Here is a 20936-nt window from a genome sequence, read left to right on the forward strand (position 1 = left end):
TGGAAACAAGGCTTCCCTGGTGGCGCAGTGGTTAAGAATCCACCTGTCAATGCTGGGGACAGGGGTTCGAGCCCTGGACCAGGAAGATTCCACATGCTGCAGAGCAACTAAGCCTGTGCGCCACAACTACTGAGCCTGCACTCGAGTCCACGAGCCACAAGTACTGAGCCCATGCGCCTAGAGCCCAGGCTCTGCAAGAAGAGAAGCCACGGCAACAAGAAGCCCACACACCACAACGAAGAGTAGCCCCAGCTCACCGCAACTAGAGAAAGCCCACGTGCGGCAAGGAAGACCCAACACAGCCAAATAAAAATTAATTAATTAATTATTTTAAAAAGCGGAAGCAACTCAAATGCCCATCAACTAATGAACAGTTAAAATATGGCATATCCATACAATGGAATATTATTCTGCAATAAAAAGGAATAAAGAACTGATTCTTTATTCCATGCTGTAACATGGATCACCCTTGAAACCATTATGCTAAGTAAAGGAAGCCAGCCACAAAAGGCCACATATTGCACAATTCCATTCATATAAAATGTCCAGAATAGGTAAACCCACAGAGGCAGAAAGGTCAGTGATTCCCAGGGACTGGGGAGATAAAGGGCAGAAGGTTTCTCTAGGGTGATGAAAATATTCTGGAATTAAGACAGTACTGATGGTTGTACAATTCTGTGAATACACTAAAACCCACTGAATTATGAATTTTATGTTGTGAATTGTATGTCAATTTTTTAAAAGACTCTTTAAAGATTAAATGTATTTGATTCACATGGAAGGTTCAGCATGGTGCTAAGCATACAGAGCGCTCAAAAACAGTTAACTACTGGCCTTCCCTGGTGGCGTGGTGGTTAAGAATCTGCCTGCCAATACAGGGGACACGGGTTCGAGCCCTGGACCAGGAAGATTCCACATGCTGCAGAGCAACTAAGCCCGCGAGCCACAACTACTGAGCCTGCGAGCCACAACTACTGAAGCCCGCGTGCCTAGAGCCCGTGCTCTGCAACAAGAGAAGCCACCACAATGAGAAGCCTGCTCACCGTAACAAAGAATAGCCCCCAGTCACTGCAACTAGAGAAAGCCTGCGCACAGCAACTAAGACCCAACAAAGCCATAAATAAATAAATTTTAAAAAAGGAGTTAACTACTTCTATGAATGAGTCTGTGTGGATAATACACATGACTTCCATTCAGTGTCAGAAAACAGAATTCCTGGCAATCAGCTCTTTAATAACAAAAACAAAGGTTCTGGGCTTCCCTGGTGCCCCAGTGGTTAAGAATCCGCCTGCCAATGCAGGGGACACGGATTCGAACCCTGATCCGGGAAGATCCCACATGCCGTGGAGCAACTAAGCCCATGCGCCACAACTACTGAGCCTTTGCTCTGGAGCCCGCGAGCCACAACTTCTGAAGCCTGTGCACCTGGAGCCCGAGGAGAAGCCCGCGCACCGCAACAAAGAGTAGCCCCTGCTCACTGCAACTAGAGAAAGACCGCGCACAGCAACGAAGACCCAACGCTGCCAAAAATAAATAAAAATTAAATAAATTTAAAAAAAAAGCTTCGTTTTAAAACAAAAACAAAGGTTCTACATAAAAAGAAACAAGAGGAAGATGTACAGGCTTTAAAAAAAAGCAATGATGTTACTTTGTATCTTTTTTTAATGTGGAAAAATACAGAACACAACTCATAATTTCACTTCCAGTTCATTCTACTGACACTCCTCTTAAATAAGTTGCATGTGTAATTTAAATTTAAAGACAGATTCAAACTGAAAAGTCAAAGTTCCCCTCTCCCTAAAGCTTCCCATTAAATGTATTTCCTTCACGCACACAGAAAATTTTTCATGTATATTAACCATATATATTTTAGGCATACACCAAGATATACTTATATAACTATAAACTATCCCCTTTAGGGAATTCCCTGGAGGTTCAGTGGTTAGAACAACGTGTTTTCACTGCCCAGGGCCAGGGAGGGCCCGGGTTCAATCCCTGGTCCCGCAAGCCGTGCGGTGTGGCCAAAAAATAAAAATAAAATAAATAAACTATCCCCTTTAAACAAAAAGAGTAGTGAACACACTGCTTCAAACCTTATTTTCTTTACTAATATACACAGTATTTTCCACATCAGCACATACACCTCTATATTTCATTTCTTCAATATTTCCATCATATTCCATCCTAGGGCTATATTATAATTTAACTAGATCCTACTGATAAACACTTTTGCTTCCAGTTTCTTACCATTATAAACAATACTACAATAAGCAGCCTTAGTTATATACCCTTGTAAACCTTTTGTGAATCTACTATTAGGATTAATTTCTAGCAATGGGATGACTGTCGAATGGTGAAATTATAATTTTTTACCCTTCATTTATTTAACTAATTATCAAGCAACCAAAACTAGTAGGAATTCATAAGATTATTTTATATAAATTTCCCCAGGTGCTCACTATCCTAAAAACTGAGTTACAGTTTAAGAGTGTACTTTCATTAAAATTATTAAAAACACTTTAGATTTTGAGTTCTGTTTGTATAAAAGGGAGGAACAGGGACTTCCCTGGCGGTCCAGTGGTTAAGACTCCGCGCTTCTAACACAGGGGGCGCAGGTTCAATCCCTGGTTGGGAAACTAAGCCAAAAAATAAATAAATAATAAAATAAAAGGAAGGAACAATGAAAGGCTTTGGTTAGAGCCTAGATAATTCCATTTAATTTTTAAACTAATTAATTTAAAATTTAATTCTATTTTTAGATTCATCCATAGAGTCAACTTTGCTTCTAGCCCTTAGTGCTTGGTTGGATGCATTCTTGCATCTAAGTGGTTTTTCATCTTTGTTTCTCCAGTCAGCTCCCCTTTAAAATTACTTTTTATTTTACTTCTTCTACATCTAATCAGCAATCTTTCAAATTCCTTCAGCGTCTCTTGCTCTCAAAACAACCCAACCAACCAAAACCACATCACACATCTACTTCCAATTACCTGACTTTGTGGAGTGGATGCAGAATTTCCAGTTGAAGGTCTCACTTTTGAAGTTTTACTTAAGGCTTTCTTCTGCTGTAAAGCCATAGTATACTTACTCACAGCATTCCGATATTCCTTATCGTGAAAGAGAGAATCTGCATGATACACCAAAAGCTGGTACTTCTGAGATGGGGAGAATAACTCACTAGAAAACAAAGAAAGTATACCCCCTACATGGGTTGTTTTGAAATGTAAGAAAGAACGCTCTCCTTAGTGTCTACATAAGCCTAATACACCTTATGTTGACAGTTTACAAAAAAGTAAATTTACCTTAAGTGCTACTCCCCCAAAAAAGAGGCAAGAGTCATACTTCATGTCAATATGGTCAACACATGTAGAAAATTGCCTTAAATTGTTCTCTTTAGTATAAAAACAATCGATACATCTAAATCAAATTCAGTAATACAGAGATATACAAAGAGAAATGTAATACAGTTGACCCCTGAACAAACCAGGTTTGAATTACAAGGGTCCAACCTATATGTATAGATTTTTTCCAATAGCACACACTACAGTACTACACCACTCTTGGTTGAATCCATGTATGCAGAACTGCAGATATGGAGGAAATGCATATATAAAGGGCCAACTATAACTTATACGTGGATTTTTGACTGTGGGGAAGGTTGGCACCCCCTCCCCTCCCCTGAAAGTTGTTCAAGGGTCAACTGTGTATCTTTTCCTCCCCTTCTTTAACCCAAGCCCTCTTAATTGAAGAGTCTGATATATATCCATAACTCTCATATTAACATCAATTTTTAGGGTAATACAGACAAAAGAGAGCAATCATGACTTAACTAATATTACTGAATATTACCAAAGAAGGGTTAAAGAACCTGGAAAAGAGAAACTCACCACTCTGAATCATTTTTAGCTAAGTGCTGAACAAAAAGAGGTTCGGAGGGTACTTAAAACTCTTCAAATACTGAAGAAAATGGGAATACTAAAATACCGAAGTATGGGAATAGACTAGGATAAGCCAGTGGGACAGAGTGGAACAGAATGAGAGAGGACTAGCCTTATTTGATGAAAGGTTTTTTTTTTTTTTACATACAGAAGTAAACTTCACTAACAAGAATTTTTACTTCCTTGAGTCTCAGGGGTTTAAGGACAGCGTAACAGAACCAATACATTTCAGAACCTTTTCTTTAACCTTGAATATTGCTCACAAGTGTTATAAGTGCCTAGGACTGGCCACCAATCTTAATGGGAAACTCGTATTTTTAATCTCCAATCCCATCCTTCCCCCAGTTAGAGTTTACATTTTTTCATTGACAGGGAAAACCTACAGCCACTTAAAATGAAAGAACAGTCAGAGTCAAAGAACTCTGGAGACAGTTAACTGCTCAGCAAATGAAGGATACTCAAGAATAGGTACCATAGATTAGTAGGTGCCAGGGGCTGGGGCAAGTGGAATTGGTGAGTGACTACTAATACATTTGGGGTTTCTTTTGGAGGTAATGCAAATGCTTTGGAACAGACAGTGGTGACAGTTGTACAACTCTGTGAATGTACTTAAAACCACAGAAATGGGGGCTTCCCTGGTGGTGCAGTGGTTGAGAGTCTGCCTGCCGATTCAGGAGACACGGGTTCATGCCCCGGTCCGGGAAGATCCCACATGCCGCGGAGCGGCTGGGCCCGTGAGCCATGGCCGCTGAGCCTGCGCTCTGCAACGGAAGAGGCCACAACAGTGAGAGGCCCACATACCGCAAAAACAAAAAAAACCAAACCAAACAAAAAACACAGAAATGTATTCTTTAAAAGGGTGAATCTGATGGTATGTAAATTTTATCTTAGTGAAAAAATAATTTTAAAAAAAGGATAGGTAGGCTAAACACTGGATATAAAGTTACAAAGGAAAGTCAAGGACTGAAAGGTACAGTCCAGATAGCTGAGATCTCTTCCAACTCTGAGATTCTATATATTTAGTGAGAAATAAGATGTGAAAGAAAATAGTTGATTTGATAGAAATACTACACTCAGAGAAAGGATTCAGATGTTTATATATTGTAACATACATGCCTACTTATGCATGCCTAAGTTATCTCTGAAATGATACATGAAAAACTGTTAAGTTGTTGCCTGTGGAGAAGGGAAATAGTGGAGTGAGGGTCAAGACTCAGGGTCAGACACTTATCTGCATACCCCTTCAGTACTGTTTGATTTTTTTTTATGGTGTGTATTGGTAATTAAGAAATATTAAAATATAAATGATAAAGGTCAGAATTTAAACACCTCCTGAAGCCAGGAAGGAAACTGCCAGTTTAGCCTAAAATAAAGAACGGGCCACGTCTAATCAAAGGACCAAACTCCTTCTAACTATCCTGTAACATCTTCAAGAACCAAGAATAATGACTAACTGGTGCATAAATTCCCAATGGTAGACACTGTATGCTTTGACAAATCACTCAGAACCAGGTGAAAGGCTCCAGAATAAACAAAGAAGGCCGACAGAGACCAGGGCTCCTCACTGTCAACACTAAGTGGATGGTGGTAAAATGATGGGTCTCCCGTAGTGAGGTCCAAAAGCACTAATGGAAATGAAATAGGTAGGAACAGCTGCAACGCCCTTAAGTGGCCCAGACAGCTTCCAGAGCAGGCCAAATGCAAATGGGTCCACCCTCAGTAGAAGATTACAATGCCATTTAGACGCAGTAGACTGTGGTGGGTCAGAATGGAGACTTTAGAGTCAGAAGGACCAAAATTCAGACATTGCGGCTCTTCCACTTACTAGATGTGTGAACTTGAACACGGTATTTCACCTTCCTGAGGTTGCACGTATTTCCTTAGCACCTTCAATAAACGTTTGAGTGCGTACTGCACACAGGCACTGTGCTGATTTCATTAGGTGTTAAGTGATGAAGAACATAGATCTTAAAAGTTCCCATCACAGGAAAAACATTTTTCTGTAACTATGTGAGGTGACAGATGTTAGCCAAACTTACTATGATGATCATTTCACAATACAGACAAATATCGAATCATTAAGTTGTACACCTGAGACTAGTATGTCAATTATATCTTGGTTAAAAAAAAAAAAAGTGATGTAGAATATAAAACAGGGCAAAGGGATAGAATGGTGAGGGTAAGGGACAATTCTGGTGGCCAGACAAGAGTTCTCTAGGAGGGAGACTGTCATACAGAGTGAAGTAAGTCAGAAAGAGATAAATATCGTATATTAACGCATATAGGTGGAACCTAGAAAAATGGTACAGATGAACCGGTTTGCAGGGCAGAAAGTGAGACACAGAAGTAGAGAACAAACGTATGGACGCCAAGGGGGGAAAGTGACGGGGTGTAGGATGAATTGGGAGATTGGGATTGACATATATACACCAATATGTATGATATAGATAACTAATAAGAATCTGCTGTATAAAAAATGAAATTAAATGTTTTTAAAAAAGAATTCTCTAGGAGGGATATCTGAGCTGAAACCTAAATGAGGAGGCAGCTCTGAGGCGAGGACTCTAAGCAGACCCGCAAATGCAAAACCCCTGAGTTGAGAACGAGCTTGGTGTGTTCAAGTTAACAGAAAGAATAGCCAGGGAAGCTGGAGCACAGACAGAGTGAGAGAGAGATGTTTGGTCTTGTAGACCGTGGGAAGGAATTTTAATTTAACCAAAAGGGAGAAATTTAAGCACAGGGGCGACATGCACTCAAGGCTGGAAATAGCCCTGTGCTTCATCCGCAATAAGACTCCATAAGCGGCAGCTTTGGAAACGTGAAAAGGGCAATGCGAGTCCTTCAAAAGGTGCCACTCTCACCCATCAAGGAAGTCTCCCGTTTTCAGGTGTTTGCAGGGACGAGAAAGTAAATAAACCCTACTGACACACCCAGGGAAAAAAATCAATCTCAAATGCAGGACAAGGGTCTAAAACCAGGCGACTGGGCTTCTTTGAGCCTCGTTGAGCGAGAAAACGTTCTTCGGGAAGGAGCTGGGAAGGGATGAGTCAGCCCAGCGATGTGACAGTCGCTATGCCGGGCGACAAGTTCCTTAGGAAAACCTCTGCTCCCAACTTTCGGGAAACCCTAGCCAGGGTGGTCCTCAGAGCCCCCGCCTTCCGTTTCTCGAAGCAGCCGCTCGCCGCATCCCCCGCAGGGAGCGCATCCCAGCGCCCGGCACAACGCGGGGACCCAGAGAACTCAACTTCGTTCCTAAGTCGGCTCCGCCCGACGAGGCCCTCGCTGACCTCGGAACCTCAGCTGGGGCCCGCAGCCGCTCCTTCCCGCCAATCCCCAGGTCCCCTCAGCCCCCGTTCCCAAACCGGCGCCGCTTTCTCCTCAGCCCCAGGCCGCTCCCCGCCTCAACTCACGGGTTGTTATTACTCATTGTAAGTAACAAGCTGCTGAGGAGCCGCACGTTGGAGTGCAGCCCCGCTGCCGCCATGTCTCGCAAGTGGTCTATCACATTCATTCTGCCCAACAAGGCCGCCGCGGCACCAGCGCGAAGAGAAGGTTGAAGCTCCTTCGGGAAGACTCCAAGATGGCCGCCTCGCCAGGGTCCATCGGGTCTACACGCGGCACCGCCCCCAGGATAATAGGCAGCTACCGAAATGCCTGAGAAAAACGAAAACAAAAACAAAACCCTCAGTTCCTTCCCCGCCAAGCCCCCTGTGAGGTGGTACGATTTGGTTTGGGGTGCGGGGGGTTGTTTTTAGCGAAAGTTACATCATCATTCTAAGCAGCAAACTTTATGGAGGGCTTACAATGAGCTGGGGACAAAAGGCAACTCAGGACGAATGCATGCCCAATTGAAATGAGTCTGAGAGGACTCTCAGAAATTAATAAAAATGTATTGATATTTATCATAAATAAAAGTTAATATACTAGTAGGATGCGGGGGGGAAAAAAATCCCCAACAGCTGGAATTAGATATTTTAATCAGGCGCCAAGGGCAGTCCTAACTGCTTTTAGTCTCGCACGAGCGCGAAGGCTGAAAGCGCCACGCCCCCTCCCCTCAGGTGTTGCGTGTACCTTTGGGAGTACGGCTTCACTCTTTGGGTGCGAAAGGACGTATTTTTACCATGGGAAATTACTCACTAGCTCAGAGTGAATAAAGACTAGGTTGAGTTTTAGCCGTCCTAATATGAGTGTAGTGTTATCTTGTGATTTTTGCCATTCCCTAATGACGTATGAAATTGAGCATCTTCTCATACGCCTATTTGCCATCTGGGTATCTTCTTTGGTGAGTTATCTGTGCAGTTCTTTTGTCCATTTTTTAGTCCGGGTGTTCGTGTTCTTTTTTCTTTCTTTCTTTCTTTTTGGCCGCAGGGCGCGGCTTGTGGGATTTTAGTTCCCCGACCAGTGATCGAACCTGGGCACTCCGCAATGAGAGCGCGGAGTCCTAACCATTGGATGGCCAGGGAATTCCCAGGGTGTTCGTGTTCTTGTTGTTCAATTCTAAGGGTTCTTTGTGTATTTCGGATAGCAGTCCTTTATCAGATTTTATCAGAGAATATTTTGAAAATATTTGCTCCAAGTCTGTGGCTTGTCTCATTCTCTTGACCACTCCCTCGCTTTAACTTTCAGTAAGAGTCCTGAAATGAATGACTAATAATAATGGCCCGAAAAGAAACAGTGAAAATATTATTTTATTAAACTTCATCTAAATAATGATGTCAGTAAAATTTTTAATGAAAAAATAAAACCAATATTACAGGACAAAAAGTTAACGGATTAATACTTTTTAATTATATTAATGTATTTTTAAAAACTGTTACCCTACATGTTGGATTAGCAAAGAAATGAATAATATACAGTTTCTGGTCTTGACCTTTAAATTCTGAAAACTTGTCAATGACTGCCAAGCTGATCATCTCTGCGTATTCATGTTCCATACACAGTGTAAACAGATTTGTCAATTATTGGAGCACAGCCATGAAAAGACAGGGAGGAAACTTAAATGCATATTACTAAGTAAAAGAAGCCAATCTGAAAAGGTTACATTCTGTATGATTCCAACTATATGACATTCTGGAAAAGATAAAACTGGGGACAGTAGAAACATCAGTGGTTGCCAGGGATAGAGGGGAGGAAAGAAGAGGTGGAGCAAAGGGCATTTTTAGGGCAGTGAAACTATTCTATACGACACTATGATGGTAGATACATGTCATACACTTGTCAAAACTCATAAAATGTACATCACCGAGAGAAATCTAAGGTAAACTATGGACTTTGGGTGACAATGGTAGGTTCATCAGTTGTAACAAATGCACCCTGAATGTGAGATGCTGATAGTGGGGCAGGCTGTGCACATGTGAGGGCAGGGGTATATAGGAACTCTCTGTTAGTTGCCCTCAGTTTTGCTCTGAACCTAAAACTGCTTGAAAAAATTAAACTTAATAAAAAAGAAGAAAGAAGGGGGGGTGTCAAAATTGACCGTCTCTGGGTGTCGAACACACTAGATACACCATTGTATCTAACACACTTGCAACAATGGCTGACACACAGTAAACATATAAATGCTTGCTATTATACTTTTTTCTACATTTGAAATATTTCATAATTAAAACCACATCTAATAATAGCAAAAAGTGGAAACAAGTGAAATGTTCACCAGCTGATGACTATATCACCAAATATGGTATATTCATACAATGTAATCCTATTCAGCAAAAAATTAAAAACGAAAAGAACAAACTACTGAGAACAACATGAATGAATCTCAAAAATACTATGCTAAATATAAAGTCATGGTAGGTGAAAGAAATCAGACCAGAAGAAAAAAATCACATAATCCCTGACTCCATGTATATGAAATATCCAGAAAAAATAAACTGAAAGCAACAGAAAGATTTGATTGCTTGGTAGCGAGGGTGGGAACAAAAACAAAAGCCCATGTCTGGGACTTCCCTGGTGTCGCAGTGGTTGGGAGTCTGCTGGGACACGGGTTCGAGCCCTGGTCTGGGAAGATCCCACGTGCTGCGGAGCAACTAAGTCCGTGTGCCACAGCTGCTGGGCCTGCGCTCTAGAGCCCGTGCGCCACAACTACTGAAGCCCATGCGCCTGGAGCCTGTGCTCCGCAGCAAGAGGGGTCACCCCAAGGAGAGGCCCGCGCACCGCAACGAGGAGGGGCCCCCGCTCGCCGCAACTGGAGGGGGTCCTCGCGCAGCAACGAAGATCCAACGCAGCCAAATAATAAGTAAATAAATTTATTTTTTTAAAAAAAGCCCATGTTCTTATGGAGCTGACATTATAATGAGGAAAGATAAACAGTAACCAAGTAATACAAATAGTATTATGAGAAGGTAATAAAACATACTAAAGTATTTATGGAAGAAAAATGTATGGGGTTTACTTTAAAATATTCCTGGGAGTGGAGGGAGATAGATGAAACAAAATTAGCAAAATGTTGATATCAACTGAAATTAAGTGGCAGGTACATGGGAGTTCATTATGCTATTCTTTCAACTTGTATGTATATTTAAATTTTCCATAAGTGTTTTTTAAAGGTGCTTAAAAGGTAAAGAAGAAAGAAAGGGAGTGTTGGGGCAGGAGCTGCCATTTTTAATCAAAATCAGAGAAGGCTGCACTGATTAGGTGACATATGAGTAAAGACCTGAGGGAAGGAAAGTGGGAGCCATGTAGAAATCTACAGGGAGAGGATCCCAAGCAAAGGAAAGAGCAAGCTTAGAGGTCTGAAGCAGGAGTGAGCTTGGCATGTTACAGGAAGAGTAAGGAGGTAAGTGGGCTAGAGCTGAGCAAGCAGGGAGAGGAGTAGGAAACAAGTTCATGGATGCCAATGGAGAGTCTTGAGCAGAAAAGTAACATGATCTGACTTGCTTTTTAAGAGGATTGTTCTGTCTGATGCGTTAAGAGTAGATTGGAGGAGGCAATCAAGTCCAAAATGTCCAAGTGCCAAGGTTGAGAAGGCCTGTTATAAAGGGAAGGAGGAAATGAGTGACAGCAGGTGGGGGAAACAGAATAAAGATTTTTTTTTAAGATGGAAGAAATAACATGTTTATATCCTGATGGGAATGAAGGAGAATATATCACTAGCTAAATGGCAGGAGAAACGTTGATAATTTCTATAAAGAAATAGTGCTAAAAGACATCTGTGGAGTTGATAAACAACACAAAGAATGCATGAAGCAAAATATTTATAGAGAAAAAGAAGCAAAGGAGAGACCACCTCTTCTGGAAATTTTTTAAAAATCCTCTTTAAAATAAATTACTCCAAAATAGGATGGATTCCATGGTTAAGTTCCATTAACCTCATGTAAGTCAGATCATACTGATTTTCATATTATACAAAGGACACATGTAATATTAAACTAACATGGGACACACAAGAGATAAATCTAAGGGGACAAAGCCTCCTCTTTCTCATGGAATCATCATCTTCTAAAATGATAATTTTGTAACTGGAGGGGTCTTTTCAGACACACAGCTGGCCATGAACATTTAGACAAGCCACTTAGGTGCAGAATGATGTGAATTCCATGGAGTGTTGAATCAGATACATTTAGAGGAACAATTTATAAATGTAAATGTTTTGCTCCACTTAAGTTCATTTCTAAATCTCCAACAGCCTAAGAATGAAAACCTCTCCCAGCTCCATTAGACATTTTTCTTAGATCTGTCTTTTGTACAAGGGGAAAAACATAACACTTGTAAATTGCTCTAAGGGAAACATTACTTAATATCCCTTAAGTGTCTCCTGGCAGTGATAGCCTTCCTTTCAGTGGAAAAGTAACTTTAGGACAAAGAATTTGCCTGGACAACTGGAGGGAATAAATATAGCCATCTTTCCAAATGATTTTCCCTCTTTTCAGTAAAAGTGGCTGGCAAAGCAATATATTCTAGGGTTCTAAGGTGTCCAGATTGGCACTTTGTTTATGAGATGGTCAGACAAGTAAGGACAGAGCAACTAATTCACACACAAATGCAAAACCAACAAGGCTTGCTGAGTTAGAGTTCAACTGCCATAAAATAAAGTTTTCTGGAGATTTTAATACTATTAACAACCCCCTCCAAGAAATTCCTCTCTAGGACTCGCATGTTTTATTGATCCACCCTTTATTCCGATTAACCTCTTAGACTGATTCTTTGCTGAGTCCTTCCTTCTTCCTGATCCTAACTGCTGACTTGTCTCAGGGATCAAATTCTATCTCCTAATTCCGCTAAAGACCTCCTGTCTCTCAAGTCTTTATTTCTATTGCTTTCACGTATATTTTTGTTTGCTGCTGGATATCACCCAGGCCATCAGCTGCCCCCTCACACTCAAAGTGCTCAGAATTAAACTCATCTCCCACACCCCTTCCAAAGGACTTCCAATTATTGATTTCTAGAAGTTTGCTCGGGACAATTCCAGTTTATGTCTGCTGTTCCAGAATTAATTATAGCACGCTCTTTTATGCTCAAGAGTTTGGATGACAAATTATGTCATCACCCAACCTATTTTCATCAAAGGAACTGCTATTGTCCAAGTCAACTAGACTCAAAACTAAAACAAACAACAAAAAAATCCAAAAAACAAACAAACAAAAAAACTCAACCTTGGGGAATTCCCTGGCAGTAGAAGAAACAGGTGAATTTAATAAAAACAAAACAACAACAACAAAAAACCTCAACCTAACCTTCAGCTGCTAATTCGAATGCAGTAGAATCTCCCGCAAATCTCCCCTTATTTTTACATTCCCAGTAACACCCACTAAGCCCTTACATGGGAACCACTAATAAAGCTTCTTACTTCCTGGTGTCTCTCCCTCCCATCTCTCTACCCTCCAATCCATCTGGTGCACTGTAATTAACTAAATTTCATAAAAGTCCTGACTTTATCCTTTCACCATCCGCTTGAAAATGTAAATGTAATCTTCATTCAGTATATATTTGAATGCCTCGTCACCTCGTTTCAGGCACTGGGGCTACAATAATGATAGGCGTGGCCCATGACCATGTTAAGAAAAAGTTAAATAGTAATATAAGAACAGACAAGATAATGACTGGTTCAGGGGGAAGTCTTCAGAGGACTTGTGATGAAATGGCAGATGACTGATTTTTTTTTAAAGCACTGTAAGAAACAAGAACTCAAACAGATACTTGTACACTGATGTTCATTAAAGCATTATTCACAAGGGCCAAAATGTAGAAACAACCCATCAGCAGATGAAAGGATAAACAAAATAGAGTATATCTATACAATGGAATATTATTCAGCCACAAAAAGGAATGTTACAACATGGATGAACCCCCAAAACAAGATGCTAAGTAAAAGATGCCAGTCATAAAAGGACAAATATTGTATGATTTCCCCTTATATGAGACACATAAATAAGCAAATCCAGAGACAGAGAGTAGATTAGAGGTTACCAGGGGCTGGGGGAAGAGGAATGAGGAGTTACTGTTTAATGGGTACAGAGTTTCTATTTGGGATTATAAAAAAGGTTTGGAAATAGTGGTGGTGGTTGCATAACATTATGAATTTAATGCCACTGAATTGTACACTTAAAATGGTTAAAATGGAAAAATGACAATGTAATATGCTACAAACCATTGAACTGTATACTATAAATGGGTGAATTATATGATACATGAATTACATCTCAAGAAGACTGTTTAAAAAAAAAGTTCTTGAGAGTTAAGCACAGAAACTCTGGAATGGCTTGGGGAAAACTGGGGCAGGAAAAGTGATGTTCAGGCAAATCGTTCTCATAATGGTAGGTAAAAGCAGAATGGTGCCCTTGTGTGGAGAATCTGTCATGTCCTTTGTCCCACTAATAGAATACAGTTTAAAGTTCTAACCCTGGGGGCTTCCCTGATGGCACAGTGGTTAAGAATCCGCCTGCCAATGCAGGGGACACGGGTTCGAGCCCTGGTCCGGGAAGATCCCACATGCCACGGAACAACTAAGCTCATGCGCCACAACTACCGAGCCTGCGCTCTAGAGCCCATGAGCCACAACTACTGAGCCCACGTGCCACAACTATTGAAGCCCACGTGCCTAGAGCCTGTGCTCCGCCATAAGAGAAGCCACCATGATGAGATGCCTGCGTGCCACAATGAAGAGTAGCCCCCGCTCGCTGCAACTAGAGAAAGCCTGTGCACAGCAACCAAGACCCAACGCAGCCAAAAAAAAAAAAAAAAAAAGGTCTAACCCTGACCCTGGCTCTCAAAAACGTGGGTCCTTCATTATTACCTGCTAGGGCAGCTTTGTCCCCATCACGTTCTTTGCCCTAACGTTTCCTTCATGCCAGGCCTGATCATGTCACAAAGCTGCCCAATATACTTCTTTCTCATTTAGCCTACCCAATTTGGTTCACCTGTTCTGAGCTCAGTTAATTTGAGTGCCATCTTCATTAAGTTTTCCCCAAGCGACCTCAGCAATAACAGCCTGCTCTTTCTCTGGGCAGAACTGAGCAGTCATGTCAATCTTTCAGTGTTTCGTCTCTCCTATCTTGATATACAAATTTCTCATCAGATGGCTAAGGTCCTGGAGAGCATAGTTGCCCTTTACATTTCTTGTATATCCTCAATCTCCTGCTTTTGTTGCCTGAATGTTCTACTAAAAGTTGCAATGTGGCCAAGTGACCATCTTATAATGGCTGAGAGGGCCAGCCCTGGGTTTGGAAAGACTTAGGTTTCATTGCCATTTCTGCCAACTTCCAGGTGCTTGAGTTTGGGCAAGTTATTTAATTCCTGTAGGCGTCAGCGTCTTCATCTAAAAAGGGGGATAGTACCTGTATCTGCCACAAAGATTCTTTTTTTTTTTTTTTGCGGTACGTGGGCCTCTCACTGTTGTGGCCTCTCCCGTTGTGGAGCACAGGCTCCAGACGCGCAGGCCCAGCGGCCATGGCTCACGGGCCCAGCCGCTCCACAGCATGTGGGATCCTCCCGGACCAGGGCATGAACCCGTGTCCCCTGCATCGGCAGGCGGACTCTCAACCACTGCGCCACCAGGGAAGCCCTGCCACAAAGATTCTTGAAAGGGTTAAACAGGATTTAAAAAGGCAAAGCATTTAGCAAGCTGTCAGATCACCTGTAAACTGGAGCTGCAGTGTTGAAGTGGAAAATTGTGATTGGTGATTTATCTCAAAATCAACACAGAACAGATGTGGCCCTAAAATTACACTCTCCTAATGGAATGGTCTTCCAAACTTCTATAAACAAAATGAAGGGAAAAACAAACCAAATGGCTTTTGGTATTACATCCCTTTCTGGACACAACTCCAAACTTTTTATTAAGTTCTTCAGTACTAATAATTTTGGAGGAAAGGAAAATGTAGAATAAAACAATTCTCATAAATCTTGTTCAAGCATTTCCATGTACTGTAATTTTTCTATGCATATGACAATAACTGGTGGCATATTTTAAAAATTAATAAATGTAAACAGGATGCTTAAGAAAAGAACCAGGTGACTGTTGTCCTCAGCCTGGTTTTTGGCTAATATATTTTTTCTAATATTTGACTTCCTATCAATGTTCTTTTTTTTTTTTTTTTTTGGTACGCGGGCCTCTCACTGTTGTGGCCTCTCCCGTTGAGGAGCACAGGCTCCGGACATGCAGGCTCAGCAGCCATGGATCATGTGCCTAGCCGCTCAACGGCATGTAGGATCTTCCAGGACCGGGACACGAACCTGTGTCCCCTGCATCGGCAGGCGGACTCTCAACCACTGCGCCACCAGGGAAGCCCTCAATGTTCTTTTTAAAAACTAGATTTTCCCTCCTGGTTATTAAGGTAACACATTTCTTACTGAATTGTAGTATATATGACTTAGGATGTACAAGTCTTTGTAATTGCCCCTGGTGCAAAGTAATCACTCTTAACAGTAATCACTCTTAACCGTAATCACTCTTAACCCCTACTTTTTTTTGGAGTACATACAATTAAATAAACAAGGATGGAATCATACTATAATACTACCCTCAACCTTTTTTTTTAAACTCAATGATGTATACCCTAAGGCATCTTTCCATAAGAGAACAGATAGAGCCCCTTATTATTTTTAAGGGCTGCATATTTCATTTTATGGATGCACCATGATTATTCACTTATCCAATTCTCTATTAAAAGATGTCTGAATTATTTCCAGGTGTGTGTGTGTGTGTGTGTGTGTGTGTGTGTTTCAGCATTCAACAATACTTCAAGATGAGTTGCTGGGGGCTTCCCTGGTGGCGCTGTGTTTGGGAGTCTGCCTGCCAATGCAGGGGACACGGGTTCGAGCCCTGGTTGGTCTGGGAAGATCCCACATGCCACAGAGCAACTAGGCCTGTGAGCCACAACTACTGAGCCTGCGCGTCTGGAGGTTGTGCTCCACAACAAGAGAGGCCGCGACAGTGAGAGGCCCGCGCACGGCGATGAAGAGTGGCCCCCGCTCGCCGCAACTAGAGAAAGCCCACGCACAGAAACGAAGACCTAACACAGCCAAATAAAAAAACAAAAAAAAATAGGATAAGATGAGTTGCTGAACCAAAAAGAATGAACATTCAAAAATCTGATACAGGGCTTCCCTGGTGGCACAGTGGTTGAGAGTCCGCCTGCCAATGCAGGGGACACAGGTTCGTGCCCCGGTCCGGAAAGATCCCATATGCCGTGGAGCGGCTGGGCCCGTGAGCCATGGCCGCTGAGCCTGCGCGTCCCAAGCCTGTGCTCCGCAACGGGAGAGGCCACAACAGTGAGAGGCCCGTGTACAGCAATAAAACCAAAAAAACAAAAATCTGATACAATTTTTAAAAGACAAACAAACAAAATCTGATAATTATTACTAAACTGCCTTCCCTAAAAAGTTGTATCTTGTGGGCCTCCCTGGTGGCGCAGTGATTGAGAGTCCGCCTGCCGATGCAGGGGACACGGGTTTGTGCCCCAGTCCGCGAAGATCCCACATGCCGCGGAGCGGCTGGGCCTGTGAGCCATGGCCACTGAGCCTGTGCGTCCGGAGCCTGTGCTCCGCAGCGGGAGAGGCCACAACAGTGAGAGGCCCGCGTACCGAGAAAAAAAAAAAAAAAAAAGGTTGTACCTTGTAATAATATTCTTTTAATGTCGACATCACATTTTGCTTAAAGATGTATTTTTGAACCCATTATGCTATACTTCATGTATAATTTATTCTAAATCCTTTGGAAACCGTTCTCTCTGGTACATTAAAAAACAAAACACTTACCATATAGCACTAATGGGAAATGATTTAGAAGCCAGGTTTTTAGCGCTTATTGTCTGTGCTCTCCCTGCTGGTACTAATGGAACAGGCACCACAGGAGTTGGTTTTTATCACAAAGATTCCACAATTAAAAAAAACACAACACATCTGTTAGAAACAAACCTTTAATCTTGATATGAATCACTGTAGCTTTCTTTCTTTTTGACATGTCTCTGAGTCTGTAACAGAAGTTCCAACCCAAACACCCAGAATCTGATTTTAGATAAGAATTTTAATTATAAAACAAAAACACAAACAACCCAACAATAGCACTCTTTTGGCTTCAAGACTATCCTTTTACCTATCTATGGAGTATGTTTTAACATACCCACATTCTTTGGTATGTGAAATGTGGTACTTACTTAGTCCATAATTCAGATCTTCAGTGAACAGATGCCCAACAGTATTTAACTCACATTTAAATTACATATTAACCCATAAAGCCAAAATGGAAATTCTCTAGTCAATCAAGTATCACTGCAAAGCTCCAGTTTTAATACAATTTGAAACTTAGTTCTGTTCCTATATAGCGTTCCCTTTGTCCTTAGTAGCACATTACAAACAATCTGACTAACAACACACTCAAAACTTTCCTCTTTCCAGGCTCCCTTGTAGCTAGAGGCCAAGAAGACAAAAGTGTAGGTCTGGGCAGGATTTCTGGGAAGGGTAGGTAAGGTGGCACTCAGTTGGTATACTCCTTTGGCCCTCATGCTCTCCCCTCTTCCTTCCACCAAGCCCAGAGATGCAGGAGCATCTAGAGACTATGAGGATGAGAGCCACATGCAAAGGAGAGTGGATTAGGAAGACAGGAGGAGACTGGGCCCCCCATGACATCCTTAAATGGCTGCCCCATGTGGGAGTACTTCCAGATTAAAAACAAAGAAACAAGGACTTCCCTCGTGGCACAGTGGTTAAGAATCCTCCTGCCAACGCAGGGTAGACGGGTTCGAGCCCTGGTCTGAGAAGATTCCACATGCTGCGGAGCAACTAAGCCCGTGCGCCACAACTACTGAGCCTGTGCTCTAGAGCCTGTGAGCCACAACTCCTGAGCCCACATGCCACAACTACTGAAGCCCATGCACCTAGAGCCTGTGCTCCGCAACAAGAGAAGCCACTGCAATGAGAAGCCCACGCACGGCAACGAAGAGTAGCCTCCACTCAACTGCAACTAGAGAAAGCCCGCACACAGCAACGAAGACCCAACACAGGCATAAAGACATAAATTAATTAATTAATTAATTAAAAACAAGCAAAAAAAACCCCAAGACACTGTAAATTGGGTTTTCTGTACTTGTGGCCAAATACTATCCCAGCATACATACCAAAACAACTGCATCTTTCTTTCTTTCTTTTTGGCTGTGTTGGGTCTTCGTTGCTGTGCGTGGGCTTTCTCTAGTTGCAGTGAGTGGGGGCTTCTCTTGTTGCGGAGCACGGGCTCTAGGCTCGAGGGCTCTAGAGCACAGGCTCAGTAGTTGTGGTGCACAGGTTCAGTTGCTCCGCGGCACGTGGGATCTTCCCCGACCAGGGCTTGAATCCGTGTCCCCTGCATTGGCAGACGGATTCTTAACCAGTGTGCCACCAGGGAAGCCCCAAAACAACTGCTTCTTAAAGTAAAAGTCAACCACGTAAAGGTATGATAACGGTGGCAGTGCAGTAACTATGTCCAAAGGACTCGAGGAACCTCCTGAAATATCTAATCTATAACCTTAACATACATGGAAATACATGGTCCCGTAAGTTTTTGGAAGAACTCACACTTTCTGTCAGCCTAACAATAAAAACCTCTTAAATGCTAAAAACTGGCCAAATATAAAAATGAATGCCACATAAGGATAGAAAGTAGCATCTAAAAATAAACCCAGGGCTTCCCTGGTGGCGCAGTGGTTAAGAATCTGCCTGCCAATGCAAGGGACACAGGTTTGAGCCCCGGTCCGGGAAGATCCCACATGCCTCGGAGCAACTAAGCCCATGAGCCACAACTACTGAGCCTGCGCTCTAGAGCTCGCGAGCCACAACTACTGAGCCCGCGTGCTACAACTATTGAGCCCATGCACCTAGAGCCCGTGCTCCACAACAAGAGAAGCCACCACAATGAGAAGCCTACGCACCGCAACGAAGAGTAGCCCCCACTCAACTGCAACTAGAGAAAGCCCATGCACAGCAACGAAGACCAATGCAGCCAAAAATAAATAAATTAAAAAAATAAATTAAAAAAGTTTAGTTTAAAAAATAAATAAGTAAATAAATAAAAATAAACCCATGCATTTATGGTCAGCTGAGTTTTGACAAGGGAGCCAATACAATTCAAAGAGTAAAGAATAGTCTTTTCAACAGAAGGTATCGGTACCAATGGATAGTCACATGCAAAAGAAATAAAGCTAGACCCCTATCTCACTTCACATACAAAAGTTAATTGAAAATGGATCAAAGAAGACTATACTTTCAGGGATCATATAGAATGGACCTGAGGACATGGGGAGGGAGAAGGGTAAGCTGGGATGAAGTGAGAGAGTGGCATGGACATATATACACTACCAAATGTAAAATAGATAGCTAGTGGGAAGCAGCTGCATAGCACAGGGAGATCAGCTCCGTGCTTTGTGTCCACCTAGAGGGGTGGGATAGGGAGGGTGGGAGGCAGACACAAGGGGGAGGGCATATGGGTATACATGTATATGTATAGCTGATTCATTTTGTTATACGGCAGGAACTAACACACTATTGTAAAGCAATTATACTCCAATAAAGATGTTAAAAAAATGGATCAAAGACCTAAAATTTCTTGTTACATTAAATTTCTTGTTACGTGAAAAAAAAAAAAAACCTAAATGCAAGAGCTAAAAGTATAAAATGCTTAGGAAACTTAGCTGTAAATTGACACTTTGGTATAGGTAATGGTCTTTTAGATATGACACCAAAAGCAAAAGCAACCAAAGAAAAAATAGACATATGACATTTAACTAAAATTAAATATATCTCTGTGCTTCAAAAGACACAAGCAAGAAAGTTAAAAAAAAAAACAGGGACCTACTGTATAGCACAGGGAACTATACTCAATGTCTTGTAATAACCTATAATGAAAAAGAATCTGAAAAAGTGTACTTTCCTGTACACGTGAAACTAACAAAACATTGTAAATTAACTACACTTCAATTTAAAAAAAAAAAAAGATCTTCATGGGAAATAAACATTTCATTCATGGCAAAAAAAAAAAACCTATGGAATGGGAGAAAATTTCTGCAACTCATATATCTGCTATGGGTCTAGTATTCAGAATATATATAAAAAACCTACAACACAACAACAAAAAGACAAATCAAATAAAAAATGAGCATAGGATTTGAATAAACATTTCTTTTAAAAAGTTATACAAAAAAAAGTTATACAGTCAATATCCACATGAAAAGATGTTGAACACCACTAGCATTGGAGAAATACAAATGAAAACCACAATGAGATACTTCACACCCACTAGGATGGCTACACACCAATAACAAGTGCTGGTGAGGATGTGGGGGAAATCAGAAGCTTCATACACTGCTGGTGGGAACGTTAAATGGTGCAGCTGGTGCAGCCTCTGTGGAAAAAAGAGTCTGGCGGTGCTTTAGAAAGTTAAATATAGCTATCACGTGACTCAGCAATTCCATTTCTAGGTATATAACCAAAAGAAATGGAAACGTATGTCCACACAAAAACTTGTACATGAATGTTCTTGGCAGCACTGTTCATAACAGCCAAAAAAATGGAAGCCACTCTGATGTTCATACA

General features: G+C 41.7%; 1 protein-coding gene across 2 annotated transcripts in view; it reads right to left on the bottom strand.

Moving 5' to 3' along the window:
• The window catches only part of ANAPC7 (anaphase promoting complex subunit 7), a 47309-nt gene extending 39775 nt beyond the window's left edge, over nucleotides 1-7534 (bottom strand). Inside the window, exons 1-2 of one of the 2 annotated variants that reach the window (XM_060028020.1) lie at nucleotides 7346-7534; nucleotides 2988-3174 (exon numbers count right to left, since the gene is read on the bottom strand). In XM_060028020.1, the coding sequence (XP_059884003.1) occupies nucleotides 2988-3174; nucleotides 7346-7446 (288 nt within the window). In that variant the 5' untranslated portion in view covers nucleotides 7447-7534. The remainder of the gene's footprint in view (nucleotides 1-2987; nucleotides 3175-7345) is intronic. The other variant, XM_060028019.2, reaches the window with a different exon arrangement.
• Nucleotides 7535-20936: the final 13402 nt, after the last annotated feature.

This window comes from Delphinus delphis, chromosome 13 (assembly GCF_949987515.2).
Source record: "Delphinus delphis chromosome 13, mDelDel1.2, whole genome shotgun sequence".
NCBI classification, from domain to species: domain Eukaryota; kingdom Metazoa; phylum Chordata; class Mammalia; order Artiodactyla; family Delphinidae; genus Delphinus; species Delphinus delphis.